We start from the raw sequence: 19,307 nt of genomic DNA, 5'->3' as shown, positions 1-19,307 counted from the left end.
AGGAATGGGCGTGACTTTTATCTACCGATAGATGACGCAACATTGTTATCACAAATATTGGCTTATTCTGCCAAGGGTGAAGAGGAGGGAAGTGGATCGTAACCCTTGGCTAGCGAAGATGCGAAAGACCCAACGTGATTGCTGCTTCAGCATGTGAAAAGTCCCTATTTTCACACAGTTAAATTCTCTGGAAATTCAGTTCTTTATAAACATATAATAACTCCAAAAATTTTACACTTTTATTGTTGTCTTTTGCTCTACAAAAAGCTTAGTCAATTACTAAAAATAGAATTTTGTCCAATATCATTATATACAGGTATTTTTTTATTTCTATTTATAGTTAAGTACCTCACTTTGAGGCGCATTAGGGATATTGACCCAGTTAATAAAATAGATATCTTTGTTAATGTATTTTATCTTTAGAAACTGGCTTTTATGATCTTCGTGTCTATAAAAACGGAGAAACAGCCTATGGTGACAAAAAGCTGTAATGATACCCATAGATACGGAAGCCGATAAGGGTCATTCGAAAAAAATAATTTATGTCGTAATTACGACATAGCATGTCGTAATAACGACATAACTATGTCGTAATTTCGACATAGCATGTCGTAATTTAACGACATCACTATGTCGTAATAACGACATCGCTATGTCGTAATAACGACATCCTTATGTCGTTATAACGACATCGCTATATATATAAACAAAGAGTATGTATTATGATTGTCAAGAGACTAAATGACAAAGAAATTAACAACTATAGGTCATCATAATGCCTTCAATAATGAGCAAAGCCCCGCATAGTCAGCTATAAAAGGCCCCGAAATGACAAATGTTGAAGAATTTAATTCAAACGAGAAAACTAACGGCTTTATTAATGTACAAAAAATGAACAAAAAACAAATATGTAACACAGCAACAAACGACAACCACTGAATTACAGGCTCCTGATCGCTATGTCATAATTACGACAACCTAGCTTTGTCACTTTTTGAGGCGATAGAAAATTCAAAATGATCGTCAGTGAGGGCAAAGTTTGTAGCGTAAACAAATTCATCTTTTTTTTGAGAATAATGAACAATAAATGCAATCAAGCTTAATTAAAGTTAGTTACTTGCACATACTAGAACTTTATTTTATAATCAAGTCAAATGAGACCCAGTTGAACAGGGGAGCGATTCAGGCTCCTTGGAGCCTCTAGTTATATTTGGCAAGTACAGATTCGTGTAAAATATGACTGCATTTCCATTGCAGATTCTGAAGAAGATGAATTTTAAGCTTTTCCAAATAAAAACAATGTTAAACTTTGGACTCCTAGTGCTCAGACCCATGGACCTATGTACCTTCATTTGTACACAATAGCATCTTAATGGCCTACTGATGCTTGATGCAAATTATAACTGCATTGCTACTGTTAGTTCTTAATGAGATTCTTACAGCGTCCTCCCCATTGAAGCCTGTATTAAAATTTGGACCCAAATTTCTTTAAACCAATGTTCCCCAGGACAACTATTCCTACAAACTTAGAGGGAGGGTTAGGATCCCGTTAACATGTTTAACCCCGCCACATTCTGTATGTATGTGCCTGTCCCAAGTCAGGAGCCTGTAATTCAGTGGTTGTTGCTTGTTGATGTGTTACATATTTGTTTTTCGTTTATTTTTTGTACATAAATTAGGCCGTTAGTTTTCTCGTTTGAACTGTTTTACATTTGTTATTTCGGAGCCTTTTATAGCTGACTATGTGGTTTGGGCTTTGCTCATTGTTCAAGGCTGTACGGTGATCTATAGTTGTTAATTTCTGTGTCATTTGGTTTCTTGTGGCAATCATACCACATCTTCATTTTTTATATTTAATCCTCATCATATAAGGATCATCAATTCTCTAAGATTGATCCAATATGGCCTGGTAGTTCTTAAGGAGAAGATTTTCCTTCACCTATCACCTAAAGAAGTTGTGTCTCGTGCTCGAAGTGGTATGCGAGCGATTGCCATCGTTTGTTGTCCGTCGTCGTCTGTCGTAAGCGTGTTTTAAAAATTTCCTTTGAAACTAATGTTCAAAATTCTTTAAAAGTTAGTTTGATTTTTCCTTGTTAAATGTTTCCTTCACAAAAGGCGTGCTTTGATTTTCGACTCCTTAAAAACACAGCCGCTGTTATTAACTTGAAAAAATAGGACATAATGGTCACACATTAGTTTTTTGATAATGTCTCGAATATCGTTACATTTATCTCAAATCTGTTGAGGGTTCATCATGACAAAATGGACCTATGCCGAAAATTTCAGAAAGATCAGTTTGACCCATACCTGAGTTGTGTCCTCTAAAACATTTTTTTGGGATAGCTACATGTACTGTCATCACTTGAAGTCCGTCGATTTTGACCGGCAACCAACAGCATGGACACTGTTACTAAATAACGGCAACAGTAGTGTACCGGTTTTCAAAGGTCATAAATCGATTGAGAGAAAACAAATCCGGGTTACAAACTAAAACCGAGGGAAACATATCAACTGTAAGAGGAAAATAAACGAACAATAGGAACACTAAAGTGAACAAAAATAAACCCTTAACATACATAGAACGAACTATTTGATAACAACTGTCATATTACTGAATTGGTACAGGACATTTTAAGAACAAATGGTGGATTGAACTTGGTTTAATGGCTAGCCAAACCTCCCGCTTTATGACAATGTTAAAAATGTCGCTGAAATGATAACACTACATGACAGAAATACAGATCAAACACACGCAAGAACATTCATCACAGAGAAACGCACAAACAAATAATATACTACAGTGTAGTAATAGTCGCAAAACATGTAAATTGCAGAACAACAACGAACATATTTCATCAACGACAAACACCACAGGATATAAAAAACAGTTACGCGCTTACGTAACTCACGTGCAATCTCGAACTTTATGCAATTATTTCCCCAATACTATACAAATAGACCACATAGCGAAATAACAGATTTTTGCCTCGCCTGCGATGAACGTCAAAAATAACTAAACAAAGGAATTGATTTTTCGGCGACGGCGGCTAAACTTTTATCAACATTTTGTGATTTTTGTAATCTTCAATAAAAGTTTAACGGTAACTACAGACGACGACGGACGACAAGCGATCGCAATAGCACACATAGTTCTTCTTGATGTGATCTACATACATGCCAAATATAAATAGAGGCTCCAAGAAGCCTGAATCGTTCACCATTTCAATGGGTCCCATTAGACTTGATCATGAAATAAAGTTCTATTATGTGCAGACATATGGAGTAACTAACTTTAATATTAATTAAGTTTGATTAAATTCAGTGGTTATCATTCTCAAAAAATGAATATGTTTACGATATGGTTTTGATACAAACTTTGCCCTCACTGGTGGCCATTTTTAACTTCGGATCAGCTCAAAACGTAAAAACTCTTTTTAAGGACCTGGATACTAGGTACACACTGTATATTTATACTAAGTTTAAACTCAGTCATTTCAGCGATCTTGAGAAGAAGATTTTGAACATTGATTTTTTCAAAGTCCCTTGGCGGTCATGTGTTTTAACCAATGGGTAACTAAGAAGCAACACTTGAATAGGACCTTATAGTGCACAAGTATATCAAGTTTGATTCAATTCTGATAAGTGGTTCTTAAAATAAAGATGCAAATGTTGTTTCCCATAGTGTGTCGATGCTCACAAAGTAGCAATTCTAAGGTTGTCGTTATAGATGATATAGCGATGTCGTAATTACGATATAGATGTCGTTATAACGACATCCTTATGTCGTTATTACGACATAAGGATGTCGTTATTTCCACATAATATGTCGATATTACGACATAGCGAGGTCGTTATTTCCACATAATATGTCGTTATTACGACATAGCGATGTCGTTATTTCCACATAATATGTCGTTATTACGACATAGCGATGTCGTTCTTACGACATACTATGTCGTAATTACGACATACATTTTTTTTTTTTTTTGAATGACCCTTATCGGCTTCCGTACATAGACGATATTGTACAATATTTTCTTTCGATTTACTCTATAAGTGTACGCGTATCATGTCTGTATCTCTTTATATTTCGAAATCCTTTATTCTTAAAATATCCTCTACTGGATGAAAAACTGGTAATGCACATTAGAACATTCAGATATGTTGTATTGTCAAATTCCTTGTTTTGTCTGCCTGTCCTGACATTTGTATTTATAAAGGCTCTCCCCAGTTATTTTTACCAAGGCTCTTTCGAAACAATTAACCAAATCTGGTTGTGATTCAATTATTCTCACAACTTGATATTTTGCAAATGTTCTCATCAAGAATATTTTCTTTAAATCTCCTATTTGAGAGGTCCTTTGACAGGACCTCGGCAACTGTTGGTACATCTGACCCCTCTCCAAAAATGAAAAGTTGAACAAATTTTGGAATTTGTTTTACATTCAAGTCATGAGCATTCCCTTTATTGTTGTACTGTTTACCAATTGGTTAAAACATTGTCCCTTTTTATGTGTTACTAGATATAGGTATGATGCATATCTTGATCTTTTCCTCGACATTGACACAGAATGACGATTGCAAACTGTCCAATTGTATGTCGTTTAATTACCTCAATTGATACGTTACGGTTGTGCATGTTCACACTATACGGATTCCTTATCAGGTTTGTGCTGCTTACACACAAACTTCTTCAACAGAGTTAACGTTAACAGGAAGAACGTCTGAAATCGTCACTTCATTGCTTTTACCGTCACCATCACGAATTTGTTGACTGATACGATATGCCTGTGCTTTCAACTCAATAGCGACATGTGTTTGCAGTCTGAAATCTTTAGATACCAGTGAAAATAGTCGTTTTAACTGTAATTTTACCGGTTGTGTCCTTTTCATGATTTTGACATTTTGACTGAGTGTGGACTTGCATGGCAGGTGAAGTATGCATATAGCCAGTTATAAAAAATATCCAACATGACAAAATGGGAAACAATTCAAACGAGAAAACTCAAGGTCTAATTTATAACAATTCAACTTTACGAAAAACAAATATGATAGACATGAACCAAAAACAACCACTGATTTGCAGGCTCTTGGATTGGGACAGGCACATAAAGAATGTGTCAGGGTTAAATATGTAAGTGAGTATTCAAACCTCCAGTAACCTGCAGGTAAAATGTGTAATAGGTCAACACAGAACAAAGTTTACAAACAAGTTGCAAATTGGCCTAACTCAATAAACGGAACACAATCAACTACGAACATAAAAACAATAGACACAAAGCAACGATATAAGAGTACTCGCAGAAACTGAAAGCTAGTTAGAAGCTAATTACAACTAATGAAAAAAATTTCTAAACAAAGGTATCAATATCGGTACATATCCAACAGATTTAGTGTACAGACGCCATAAACATTCTTAACATAGCCTTATGGAATGCCAAAATATAAGTAAACACTATCGATTAGAACATTCAGATATGTTGTATTGTCAAATTCCTTGTTTTGTCTGCCTGTCCTGACATTTGTATTTATAAAGGCTTTCCCCAGTTATTTTTACCAAGGCTCTTTCGAAACAATTAACTCATAAATGTGCAGGTTAGGGGGAGGGTTTGGCGCCAACAAACTAGTTTAACCTAGCCACATTCTATATGTGCATTTCCTAAGTCTAAGTCAGGAGCCTGTAATTCATTCGTTGTCATTTGTTGCTATATATCATATTTGTTTTTTGTTCATTGTTTTGTATATAAATCAGGCCGTTAGTTTTCTCTTGTGAAATGTTTTACATATGTCATTTCGGGGCCTTTTACAGCTGACTTTGCGGTACTGGTTTTGCTCATTGTTGAAGGCCGTACGTTGACCTATAGTTGTAAGTGGTGGAGCGTTGTCTCATTGGCAATCATTCCACATCTTCTTTCTTTTTATATGTATAGCAATTAAAATCTAGTTATGTTTCATCTTTTTGAATTAAAATCAATGTCAGTACCGATAAAAAATATTTTACTACGGTGTTTAATTGGTAACTTTGTGAATAAGTTAATTCAATGGATCAATGATTTTACGAGGATCGTTTTTTGATATTATGGGTTCTATAAACAGCATAGCGGTAAAAATTAGGATGTCACATCCCATTTGAATAAGAATTTTACAGCTACAGCCAAACTTTCAAACCAAAGGAGCAGGGGCAATAAGCTCCTTATTTGGCCCAAATATTACTGCAAATTTAAAAGTTATCATACATATCCTTAAATTTGTCCTAACTAGACTAAGGTACAAGGTTTTCAGAAAATAAAAACAAATTTCACATTAAACGAGCTACCATGGCAACAAACCATGACGAAATTTGTATATTTTATAAAATTTCTGGAATTTCCTTGTTTTTCATCAAATTCTAAGTATATTTAAGATTGGCAAAGTATGTGCGCACCCAAGAATTTATATTTGGTGAGATTATTTCAATAGTTATAATAAAGCTTCTCTTAAATTATTTTGTTGTTTCTTGGCTGCGCACGATGTTTCCGTAATGGAAATAACGATGGAAAATTGCACAAATTCTACATTTTTCATCTTTTTCATGAAAACGGTACATATTATGACGTAACTGTGACGTCATCATATAAGCAATCTTATGTTTTTTCATTTATATTTCTTCACTCTATGCATTTCCAAACACTATGTGCCAATTTGAAATAGTTGTCAAACATTTTATTTTCTTGGGCCAAAACCGGGCCTTAATGCCCCTACTCCAAAGTTTTAGTATCTATAAAAGACTTAGTAAAAGTTTGGAGTTTATATTTACTTTAATTGTACCTTTTCAGCTTTATTAAAAGGGAGAGATATCGTGTATAAATTCGTAACACACAGTTCCTTCACATAGTAGAAAAACCCTATGACTTGAATTATTTTTATGCTCAATCTTTAGTGTTTTGTGTACAAATGTAATGTTTTGTGGATTGTTGTTTGTCTTTTCTTGTTTTTTTCTTATGGTCATCATGTTTGTTGTCAGTTTTTCGTCTATATATGTTTTTGATTTGCCATTTGTAAGAATTTTACATTGAAAGTATTCAAAATGATTTTTTTAATAGCATGTTTTTTGTTGTACTTTCACAATTGAAATGTAGAATCCCCCCAGAATAATGTTATTACGGGAATGACACGATAAAACGATGCAGACATAGCATAACAGTACAAAACTCAAAAGTTTGCTTTATTTTATTTTCAATCATTCATTGTAGGTTGATTGAAGACTAGGTATTCCTCGTCGTACATTTGATTTCTAGCTTTGAATGGATTGATTTCAGATGATCCAGAGAACTTGTTATATTGCACTGAAGTATAATATATATCTCCGCTGTCCTCTTTTGTGTTCGTGAAATATACGTTTGGGACTGCATTGTCACTCGATTCCATTGTCTTCGTCTTCTTTTTCCTGAAATTAATGTAAATTGTTTAAAATGTTATGTACATTGAAAACTGCTTGTACATTGACTAAATAGTTTGCATCTCATTTCCTTTTCTTCTTTTTTTTGCAGGTATATCTATGAAGAAAACAACATTTTCATTTTAGCATATTCTTGAAATATGCACTTTTTGATAAATATGCAACCTATACATTTTTGTAAGTTTCCGTTGAATAAACAAATTGATTACGCATTTCTTATAAAAATTTAAATTTTGTTAAAATGCAGACGATATGCAAATATGACATTTAATGAAATATCCACGAAAAGATTATACATAAATATTCTATGTGTTGTTGATTAGTTTAATAATTTCTTAAAATTCCAATTAATTGAAATAAAAAATGATATCTCGTTTGAATTCTTCTAGATTTTTGTCGGATTTTTATACGGTATTAGGTTTACTCATTGTTGAAGGACGTACGGTGACCTATAGTGGCTTACATCAACGTCAAGTTGACTCATACCGAACCTTTTTATTTTTATACATATATCATACCTAGTTTTAATATATATAAAAGCGACGAACAACAACAAGAAAGAAGCCATTGATACTGCAACGCCAATGATTATATCTGTAACAGATAGAAACGATGAAAATATCAAAATTAGTATATGTATCTTTTACATATATAAAATGTATGTATATGTGTTTGAAGAATTGCTGGAGACAAATATCTGACTAGTTTAAATAACAATGTAGACACAGGTTACCAGCAACGTTATGTGTTATTTGTTGCTTCAGTTAAGCATATTTAATTTTTTTTAAAAGTGAAGGAGAGGGAGAGACACTTACCCTGCTAGGCACCCGGTCGAATTTCATTTTATGAGTTTATGAGATTCCTTCCGTTTTAGTTTTTTACCTTGATTTGTATCTTCTTAATTGATTCCTAAAATTAAACGAGACTTACCTTTGTTAAGTCGAAGTTTGATTGGCGTTTTATGAGTCATGAGACTCACTGAGGTATAAAATAAGATAGTGCTGCGCAGCTGCGACCTTCAGTTTGGAAAAGATTTTTGTTGAATTTTATGCATTAATATATAAATACAGTTCAAATTGTGTTATATTGTTCTTAATAAGTATATTATAACCATCTAAATAACAAACTGCATGACGAAATAAAATACATTATGAACTACTACTCCCTCTCAACAGTGTGAGAAGGGAGGATATTTTATACCTCAGTGAGTCTCATGCCTCATAAAACTCCAATCAAACTACAACTCAACAAAGGTAAGTCTCGTTATATTTTAGAAATTTAATTTCGTCGTGCTCAGTTCTGGTATGAAATGAGACTTTAAAGGAAATTTAACAAAAATATCCCTCAATCAAAAGAAAGTAACAGAATTAAAAATGCTTACTGTGTACTGCTTCAGTACACCTTCTGCAAAACCATCTTTCACAATCTTCTTATCATAGAAATTAGCAAATATTTTGACATTTGACCATCCTGCTTTCGTTAAGATTTCATCTTTGGAACGGCATTAAATTTTGCTTCAGAAGTAGAGGCCGATCTAACACTGTGTAAGCCAAATGTCTTAGTGTCTATTCCTGAACGATTAAGGACCACCTGTGTGTCTTTAGTAACATGTTTGTGAGGTTTCACATAGCTTATCAAAAGTCTTGTTTTTAGTCCGAAACATATACTCTTTTAAAACCGTAAATACACGTAATCTCCTATCTGGAGGATAAGCTTTACAAGTTATAACTGGCTACTTTTAGCCTTGACGACTTTGTTAAACCAGATCGTCAATTTTGAATAACAAACTCTGATTTTAACTTATTTACATTATTTTTACATATCATATGAACTAAATGAATTCGAGTTGCGTTTGTCAAAGCAAGCAGCATAGTTAGCGTTAGTGTCAAGTCTTTTAAACTTATAAGTACTACTGGTGATAATGTCCTTAAGAATTTCAATACTATCTGAACATCCCATATGCAAGTATATTTCGGACGTGACGGACGAAGATTAAACACTCCTCTTAAATATCTGATAATTTACGGATGCTGGCTAACTAATATTGAACCAAATTTTAGTCCAAGTGCTGACAAAGCGCCTTTTACTGTATTGATACTGCTATGCCCTAAGTCGAAAAAATTCGATAACACTTTCTATAGACGCTTGAAATTGATTAATCTTCCTTTTACCACAATAGATAAACCATTTTTTGATGAATGTATTATATTGTTTGTTTGTGGAGTGCTTCAATGATGACATGAATATATTTGTTGATGTTTCATGGTAATGCATTACATTTTTCCAAGTAATTGCATGTAATGTGTAATGCAGCAATTTTTGCATTACATGTAATTGTAGTAATTTAATGCATTACTTTAGAAAAAAGTTGTGTAATTTCAAGCATTACTTTTTTCACATACTATACATCTTTAACAGATTGTTGGAGATTTAACTAAAGCAGAATTTAAGATTTCTTGATTAACTAAGAACATAATCATTTGAATATTGATTTTCTAATTAATATTTATTTTTCACACTTTACATAAATCACCAGAGGGAATTTGGAGATTAAGCATTGCCCCAGGTAGAACTTGAAAAAATTGGTATAAATACTAGAATGACCAAATTACAATTCTAAATAGATAACACAACACATATCAGATTGAGTTCTTTTTTTTATTTCATTTTATTTCATACATTTTCCTGCATAAAAAGATTGATATTTGAAAAGCATTACTGTAAAAGTGTTCCATTGTTCTCTAAAGATCATGATTAAAGATATTACAGATAATTGAACATTGTCATAAAACACTAATTAGTTTGTTTTACAATCAATCTTTTCACCATTTTGACATTTTGGTCATAAATTAAGCTCTATGTTTATTTTATAATTAGGAAAGAAATTCTCGGTAAATATTTTGATTGAAATTAAAAAAAAAACAAATGTATATTTATGAAAGTAAAGGTAACATTAAGTTAAATAAGTATTAAACTTCATCTCTGTAATTTCTTTTTAGAGAAAACACAGGGATGTTTACCTTGAAACATAGAATGCACATGAAGGATGAAACCTTCAAAAACCCTTATGATGTTAAAATGTAATAGTCGTATTGAATAGACTTTTTACATGTATGCTTAAATTCAATACATGGAACAGTTACTGCATATACTAGAATCTTTTGTGACTTCATGTTGTTTAAAAAATGTTTGATTTTTCTTTTCACTTGATAATAAAATTTACAAATGTAATGTGTGATTCAATGTATAACTTTGCAAATGATATTGTAATTTAATGCATTACTTTGATAAATGCATGTAATTGTAATTGTAATTTTATGCATGGTTTTGTCAAAGTAATTGAAATATAATGCATTATATTGCAATGTAATTCGCTCCATACCTGTTGCCAAGTATGTGAGAGCGAGACTGAATTTTATAACTGATTTTACTCCAGTTTTCAATCTCCTTGGCTCTCTTTTATACACCATCTCCAAACAGGTTAGAGGTGTATTCAACTGAATGTGAACATAAATGTATACATTCATTACACATTTCAGGTTTCATGAGTTCACGTCTAGTGATGTCAACTTTCCTATTAGCATGACCAAGTATAGCTGGTGCGTCATTGCATTCATCTATAGCATTGTTATTTTCATCTGTCGATGCCATTTTGTTAACAGTGTTTACTAACACGGTAGAAGCTTTGACTATAGCCTTTTGTATTACCTGCATTTTTCTCTCTACAGATTGTGCTTGTGGTGATATTATATCCCATATAAGCTGGTTTGTTTTTACAGTGGCTAACCTTTCACAGTTTTTAGGACGTGGAATATTCTCGTCCTTTGTCAGTTCGACGAGCTGGTCTTCATTTATGCCGTAACGAAACAATTCTGTAACATTATCAGCAAGGGTTCCATCAATTTTAGCACCTAGTGTTTCACGAGTCTTAATTCGTTTTGACATTGAAGCAAATTTACTCAAACTATTGTCATCAGCCTGACGCTTGCTAGGTGGGGCATTGACCTGATCATGGTCTTCATATATATCATCATAATCATTATCATAATATTGAGTATCCTCGTACTCTTCGTCGTAATCATTCTCATAATCTATCATTGTAGAGGACAGATTTTTAATCTCTTGATCCTGAATGTTCTGTGTTTCATGTATACTTTTTAGCATCGCTACAATATGAGAGTTTTCATTGTTATTGCTATCAATACTAGGGCCAGTTCTGGCAGATTGGGTATTGGATTGATCACGGTCAACACGTGGTGAAGGTACAATTGGAGACTCGATCCCTTTTGTCTGGCTTCTTTTCGTTACCGAAGCTTTACCTTTATTTTTTTCAAGTTTCTTGCCTTTATCTGAGGCTACCTGTTTTTCCATATTGTCATCGACAATGGATTTATGACCATTTTTATCTGATCCTTTTTTGCGGATCAGCTACTCCGCCATCTGTTTACTCTCCCTTTGCACTAGACAAAGTTAGACGTAATTTTCGTATCTAGAAAATTTTCGTATTTTAATTTTTTACAGCGTAAAAAATATATATATAAATGAAAATTATTGTCATTAAACTATAATAAAATTATAGTTTATATTTTATTTATCAATTAAAATCAACTTCGTTGACTTTGAAATGTGTGTATGGTCGCTCATGGACAACGTCCAAACTCTGCTAGCGACGCAAGCACACTGAAGGTTGCAGCTGCGCAGCACTACCTCATTTTATACCGGAAGTGAGCATGACGAAATATGATTGATTATTTGCCTTTCTTCAACTACATATAGGAGCTTGGGAGCTAGAAATTTAGTCTGTGTTCAATTTTTGAAAGTAATGCAATGCATTTAGCATGAATAAGACCGTACTTGCCAACAAGGCAGAGTAGAAAATATGTAATGCTTCAGGGAAAATCAATCTGATTCTGAATAACTTGATGAGATTGGTTTAGTATCGGAAATTTATGGCGGTTGTTTTCCATTCCTTCCCTTGGTTGATATAGTCTTACGTTTGATTTTGTCAGTTTTTATGGACTTCCCTCTTTTTGAATTTACATTGGAGTTCGGTATTTTTGTTAATACTTTTTTTTTTCTCATTACCACTGACAGAAACCCTATTATGTTTGTGTTTTCCAATATGTAGACCGCTTTATACAAATATTCAAGACGTTAGGATCTATAATAGAATGATAGATTACCTTTTTTGTTAGATTCTTTTGTTTTAGTTAAGGCTTGATTAGTCACTTTACTTCTTAACGTTGATAAAGTAGAACTTCTATCACTTGCTGTGGTGTTACGGTCAATTTTAGAATTATCGACCACAGTCATACTGACTATTACTGTATCGGTATTGTCAGTTGAAGAAGTAATAACTGTAGGCGTTGATTCGGTTAAAGAGCACCTGACGTCATCTGAACCACCAACTGAAATTGACAAGAAAGTGTTAGCACAATTTAGAGATGAAAATAAAGAAGAAAAATACGCAAAATAAGAAGATGTGGTACCTTTTATGAATTATTTTAATTTGCAAAAAAATGTGTTTAAAGGAGATAAGGCTTAAAATTAACATGAATAAGGTGCTTGAAATGTTCAACTATTCGACAAATATAGTCTAGTGTATCGATATTAGAAGAACTACTTATTGTTCTGATGTCTAAAATATTATATTACACCGTAAATTCTTTTATTTGGTCGAGAGAAAAAAATACATATCTTGACCTCATCAAAATACTAGAATGGTATAGAATTATCAAATCTTATTACCTTTACAAAGATATGGTAAAGTTTCTTTGCAATATCCAATGAATCTGTGACTATATCCATTTGTATGAACATTCCTGGCATGACATGACCCTATATCAAACTCTTTATCTATAAAAGATTACGCATCTGATGAGTGCATCACATTTTATATTTGTTAATTCCGATCTGACACATTAAGAATTTGCTTGTATAAACTTCAGTATTGATTACATTTTTCGGGAAATGGTATTAAGTAAATAGAGATGAGAAGTTAATTGGGGGTACACTTTCAATAAAAAGGTTTTGAATATTTGGACAGCCCTAATTGTCGTCGTCTGAGATACCTTTTGATAGCACAGACAATCGACGCAATTCTTCTTGAAGGTACATAAATAATGATCGGATTTCCTACAAATTCGGACATTCGTAGCCCAAATACATATTATAGCAATCATGGTATTTACTTTTTGTTCACTAAGTATCAAAACAAAGTGTCATGACAACAAAGATATCTTATCTTCTGCATCAAAATGCTTCGCTGGTCTATTTGTACTATATTCTCCCTGAGTGCGGAAACAGTGAGTTTTAATCACGCCAGGTCAAATCAAAAACTTATAAATTAAGTTGTACTTCCTCGCCGGTAGGTACGTGGCTTTTAAGAGTAATACTCCAAATAATATGTCGCTACTGTGTTAAAAAAAACCACCAAACGTAACCGGTCTAGTACACAGCACGGCTTGAATAAAGAAAAAAAGAATGTAATTATGATTACAAAAATAAAAAAAGGGTTTTCATTCATAGTACCATATATCATTGTAGTCTCTTCCTTCAAAGGATCGATCGGTCCTGACAATGTTTAACGATTTACATGCCCGTCTGTGCGTATTTGGTGAAATAATTTCTTTGCATGCTTACTTTTTATTCCATGTCTAGTCTTGTTTATACCTTGTGGATGATTCCAAATAATATTAACTGAAGAAAACTCTTGACATCGAAGGTATTCGAAAACCGATTGAAATAAATTTCCTTTTCCATTCTTTTACTAGTAGTTATTGGAGTTTCGTTTGTTTGAAATTCACAGTTAATTAACACTGAAGTTTTTCGTCGGAAGTATACCAGTAGATTTTCAATAAGTCAACTTGGGTCTACTATTTTCGTCTCTTTTTTTAATAAATAAAACAAACTGCAGACATGTTAGGAATCTACACTTGCTTTAATATCTAAATATGAAAACAAGGCAGTGTGAGGTATTCATAAATTAGTCAGAAACCAAACGACACTACTTCTTGATCATTTTCGTTTTTATTTTGATATTCCCTGCAAAAATTGGAAGCACTTGAAATAAAAGATAGGTTAGCTTGAGACAATTATAAACATTGTAAGTGTTAGCGTAGCTTTAATGAAGAGGGGTTTCTATAATCTAATTTGGAACGTTTATACACATTTCTGCCTGAAAATCAGTAGAAATGGTTCTTCGAATTAAATTGAATCAGAAATGAAAATATACTACAAACGTACCTTTCTCATACAAAATTTGATGACGATCTACTCCGCACATATCGTATAAGTTCCCTGGACATACTGAAACGTCACAGGAGGCGGATCTATTCAGACTGGCAAAGTCTCCTAGCTCATAACAAAAGCATTCTGTTGTCTGAAAATATCATATTGTAACATTACACTACATAAGTACTAAATAAACGTTTTATAAACATAATATTACAAATGAAATTAGTCCTCAAATTTAACAAAGCAGTGACGCACACTTACACATCGCGTACGTAAAACACGAAACACATTAAAGAAGCTACTAAGCACATGGACATTGGTAAGACGGTATTCATGATATAATCTGTACTAAAATGTACAAAAGCCAAAGAGCTTAATCATATTTTGAATTCAACTTGAGCATTCTTGTGTATATAAATTTAAGAATTGTATATACATTTTTAGTCAGTTCTGATGTATGTCTGTGATGTATATTTACACAATTTTGGCTGCTTGATCCATATTATTGTCACATTAAACTAATGTTATATCTGTTTGGGTTTGATAGACCAATTTTGTCAATGTAACGGAACTCTAAACAACTGCCATACAAGTTTGAGGTTTAGCTAGCTTTAAAACCAGGTTTCACCCACCATTTTCTTCGGAAAATGCCTGTACCAAGTCAAGAATAGGACAGTTGTTTTTCACTCGTTCCGTTTGTTGATAACGTTTGATTTTGTCAGTTTTTATGGACTTCACCCTTTTTGAATTAACCTTGGAGTTCGGTATTTTTGTTACACTTTTTTTGCAATATTCTCATGTTTTAGTCTAAACTAAATGCATACGATTTTTTTTTTAAATGACAAAAAAACGAAATTAATATTAAACCAAGTTAGTTAAAAATTAATGAAGGACTGATGGTTATAAAGAAATCATCCAGAAACCAAACTTTTCCTTAAATTTCAATCTATAACTAGCTGCTTTGACTTTTGACCTAGTGACATTTAAAACGATAGGGGTCTTCTTTACTCCATGAGGCATTACATTTTGACGTCCAGACACCCGATGGCATTCATCATAAATTTTAATTTATAAGCCAAGTTGGACATCGTCTTTGCTCAACTTCGTAAAAAGCAAAGGAAAAAAAGGAAATTACTATGTTTGCATTTTAAAAACACTATGGATGTTTAAGATAAATTGCAGTAAGAGCTTTTTTTGGTCCTATAAATTTGATTGACAGTTATTACTTCTCGACTCTCAGCACTTTACTGCCACACAATCTTATCAAACAAAAATGTTCTTATCCAATCAAATGATCCTTTGAAAAATCTGATTGCAACTTTTCATTTGCTGCAACTCAAAAAAGGCTTTCTTCTACAAAGAAAAAGGTAAATATGCTAGTCATGCTTGCTGGCTGTTTTGCCTTGACAGCATCAATGTTCGTTTCGGCAATAAAGTTTATTGACAGGTTGAAGGTTTCCCTATATTCTATTTATTATGTTCTTTAATAACAGACTTGTTCCTGTATTGTTTTGAATCACAATTTATGTTTAATATCTGTCTAAATTTCATTTTATTAATACTTGGGTAATTTAATATCGCATATCATCACCTTGATATAATTTTTGTTTTGAATAGTTAAGAATTCTCTAATTACATTTACCAGAGCGAACTGACTTAATCTAATATAAACAACAATAGTTTCCTTTGATAGATTTGGATATATCAGTTTCATACGGGAAACTGTATACAAACATTTACAACACGATTTCCCTACTCGTTCACTATGCCCATGTCCGAACTGACGTTTAGACTTCTATGAACGTAATCTATGTACAATTCATTTCAATAAATTACTTAATATTTCATTTAATTATTTTATATGTACAAAGGTTTTGTTTTAAAGTTTGGCTGTAGTTTTAGAAACCTTACTACAAACAGAATAGCACATTGTAATTTTACGGTGGTGGTGTTTACAGATCCCATAAATTTAGAAGCAAATCGTTTAAACGTGTACAGTGAAATCATTCTTAAAGGTAATCAATTTAGTACTATAGTAAAAGCTCTCCAAAGATACCAAGATTATACTCCTTGATTGGTTCTGAGTGCTTCATGTCTTCTTGTTCTTTTTTTTTAGTTCTTCGTGTCGATCTGAATTTAACAGTTCGCTTTTATGTTTTGCTGTTACACAACTATCCCAGGTTCGGGAGGGGGTCGCTGAGCGATCACAAAGCTTACTACATGTATATGGTATGTGTTTTTCTCGTACGGTGACCTATAGTTGCTAACATCCACATCCCTTAGTCTCTGATGGATAGTTGTTTCATTGACAATTCCAACACATTTACTTATTTTTAAAACAAGTAAAACATCATAAACATCTGAACCTCCTGTCAGTTCTATTGAAATTCACAACATTAATTGTGCTACAATGGATCGTGTGACAACTATGCCCGTGAAATATTTTAACACAAAATGTGAATAAAAATATACTTATCTCTCTTGAATTTTTAACTTCTGAATTACAAATTTTGACACACCGAATTGGTCTTTACTGCATGAAAGCCTACAGACGTTTGTCAAAAATAATTATGTTACCATGTTTTAAGTGTTTCCTTTTCTAAAACAAACCTTTTTCGAGGAATGTGTGAGACACATAGCAGACTTTTTTATGAGGAAAAAATCAAGCTGCTAAAGCTGAATAACAAACACAAAAAAGATCGGTTAATGAACTGTTCAAGGATTACATAATGCACTTACAGTTATTCCAAAGTGAGTAAAATTGTCACTTATGCAAAAATCAGCACATATGGCAATGCGTTTATCGGATTTCCGAAGATCTGTTGGAGTTTTCTTGCTTGCATCTCCCGTATAACATCCCTCTAAAATATTCGAAATATGAAATTCACAAATGATTTTTTTATTACATTCATTTTGCAATAAACGTTTTTGGACACCGTCTAAATAACAGTTAAACTTAAAACAATCACTTGCATCTTTATAATCTACATGAAATTACATGAAATGTTTTGAATGTTGTACTAATGATTTTTTTTCAATAATCAAAATTAATTTTTTTAAAGTGTTTAATTTCTTATAGTAGATAATTTATTTGTGTTGGTGCAAATCATGTTTATGCCTATTCCATACATGGAATTTCATAAAACGTTGACATTTTTGGTTAATTTTGTCTTAAAAAATAATATTGAAAATTAATGTGTACGTTGACTTACGTAATTGTTTATAAACTGGCCTCCCATTCCAAACGTATACATATTGTTGACATGTTAACAAAGCCTTAACGAATAGTTGTCCAAAACTCAAAAGATTCCCGCCAAATTCTTGACATGCTGTTTCAGCATCATAAAATGTTTTCTTTTCGACACCAGAATAGTATACTGTGGAATAAGTACCTAGAAGGTCAAAAGCACATCGATTAATAATAGTGTAGTGAGAAAGTTATTCGACACACTTACAAACTGAAGGTGCATTAAAACTACAAATAAAACAATACTTCCCAATACATATTTTAGATGTCAGGTTTGGCATACGGTATCCTATTCGCCGTTGTCAAATATATTAAAGCAATTGTGTTTAAAAGGGGGAGGGGGATATTTCACTGAAAATAAGTACAAAACTAATACAAGTACCCCCTTAAATAAAAACAGAAAAACCACAACAATAATAAAAACGATTATACACATTATGATATACAAATATATGTGATAAAAATTGTAAAATAATTGAACACCATCGTTTTCAAAATTTAAATACGAAATATTAAATATTTTAGTTTTGCTTACCGCTACATGTAAAGATAAGTATTTGGCAAATTACAATCAAATGTCTAATATTCATGCTGTATCTTCCCTTTCACTTAGAGACTTGCGGTATTTATTATCATTAACATCAATCAAATAATAAAAAACACATTATAAGGTGACTGGTTTTATTTCTTTTGCTTGTATTTTATTTGTATAGTAAATATATGTCTGTCTACCTCTTATCAGATTGGATACTTCTGTGCTAACACTTAAAGTATACAATGCCTTATCGAGAGATGTTAATAATTATTATCATTGCCATTAAGTTTGTAGAAAAATGTACTTTAAACATGTTTCAACATAACTCATATGAGGATTTTTAACAAAAACACTTATATACCCAATCGTTTCATCTAAATGTGCTTTCTTTTCCCGTGTACTTATATACATTTTTGACACAAATTCGAAATGCACACGAATGTATGTTTCTCAATCAAAATGAAAATGGAATAAATATATTTACCACCCGTAAACAATACAAAAAGGTCTGGAAGAAAGTTATCGTTATAAATTTACAGCAAAATGTACATCATGCTATAGCTCCTGTATAAAACAAACTTTAAATTGTCATCGCCACTAATAGGGTAAAAGTTTTCGTGATTTCGTGATTTTCGGTTATTTCATCTTATAATAATATAAATCAATCTGTAATGAGGTTCACACAGGCTTATACTACATACTATTTCACAATAACAGTAATAATCCAGTACAACATTCATTTTCTAATGAAGTATTTCTTCATGAGATAATTCTTTATAGCTATGCAATGTCATCATATTTTACCATGAACAAAGAAACAACATGAACATTATCCGTATAATATGCAAAAT

At 32.4% G+C, this 19,307-nt stretch overlaps 1 protein-coding gene across 2 annotated transcripts; it reads right to left on the bottom strand.

Annotated features, from left to right (window-relative positions):
- Nucleotides 1-7,191: 7,191 nt before the first annotated feature.
- On the bottom strand, nt 7,192-18,561 carry LOC127728252 (uncharacterized). Of its 2 annotated transcripts, XM_052235532.1 has the most exons (8): nt 18,457-18,561; nt 17,887-18,066; nt 17,414-17,535; nt 14,684-14,819; nt 13,187-13,294; nt 12,622-12,846; nt 7,957-8,032; nt 7,192-7,426 (listed from the first exon to the last, which is right to left on the bottom strand). In XM_052235532.1, the coding sequence occupies exons 1-8, from the start codon at nt 18,509-18,511 to the stop codon at nt 7,216-7,218; spliced, it is 1,113 nt and encodes a 370-aa protein (XP_052091492.1). In that variant the 5' UTR covers nt 18,512-18,561; the 3' UTR covers nt 7,192-7,215. The 2 variants fall into 2 exon arrangements, with proteins under 2 accessions (XP_052091492.1, XP_052091493.1); XM_052235533.1 differs by lacking the exon at nt 7,957-8,032 and having other exon boundaries at nt 18,457-18,546.
- Nucleotides 18,562-19,307: the final 746 nt, after the last annotated feature.

The sequence above is a fragment of the Mytilus californianus genome, unplaced genomic scaffold (assembly GCF_021869535.1).
Source record: "Mytilus californianus isolate M0D057914Y unplaced genomic scaffold, xbMytCali1.0.p SCAF_2, whole genome shotgun sequence".
NCBI lineage: Eukaryota > Metazoa > Mollusca > Bivalvia > Mytilida > Mytilidae > Mytilus > Mytilus californianus.
Note: the sequence above shows the minus strand (reverse complement) of the source record. Positions and strands in the feature narration are given on the sequence as shown.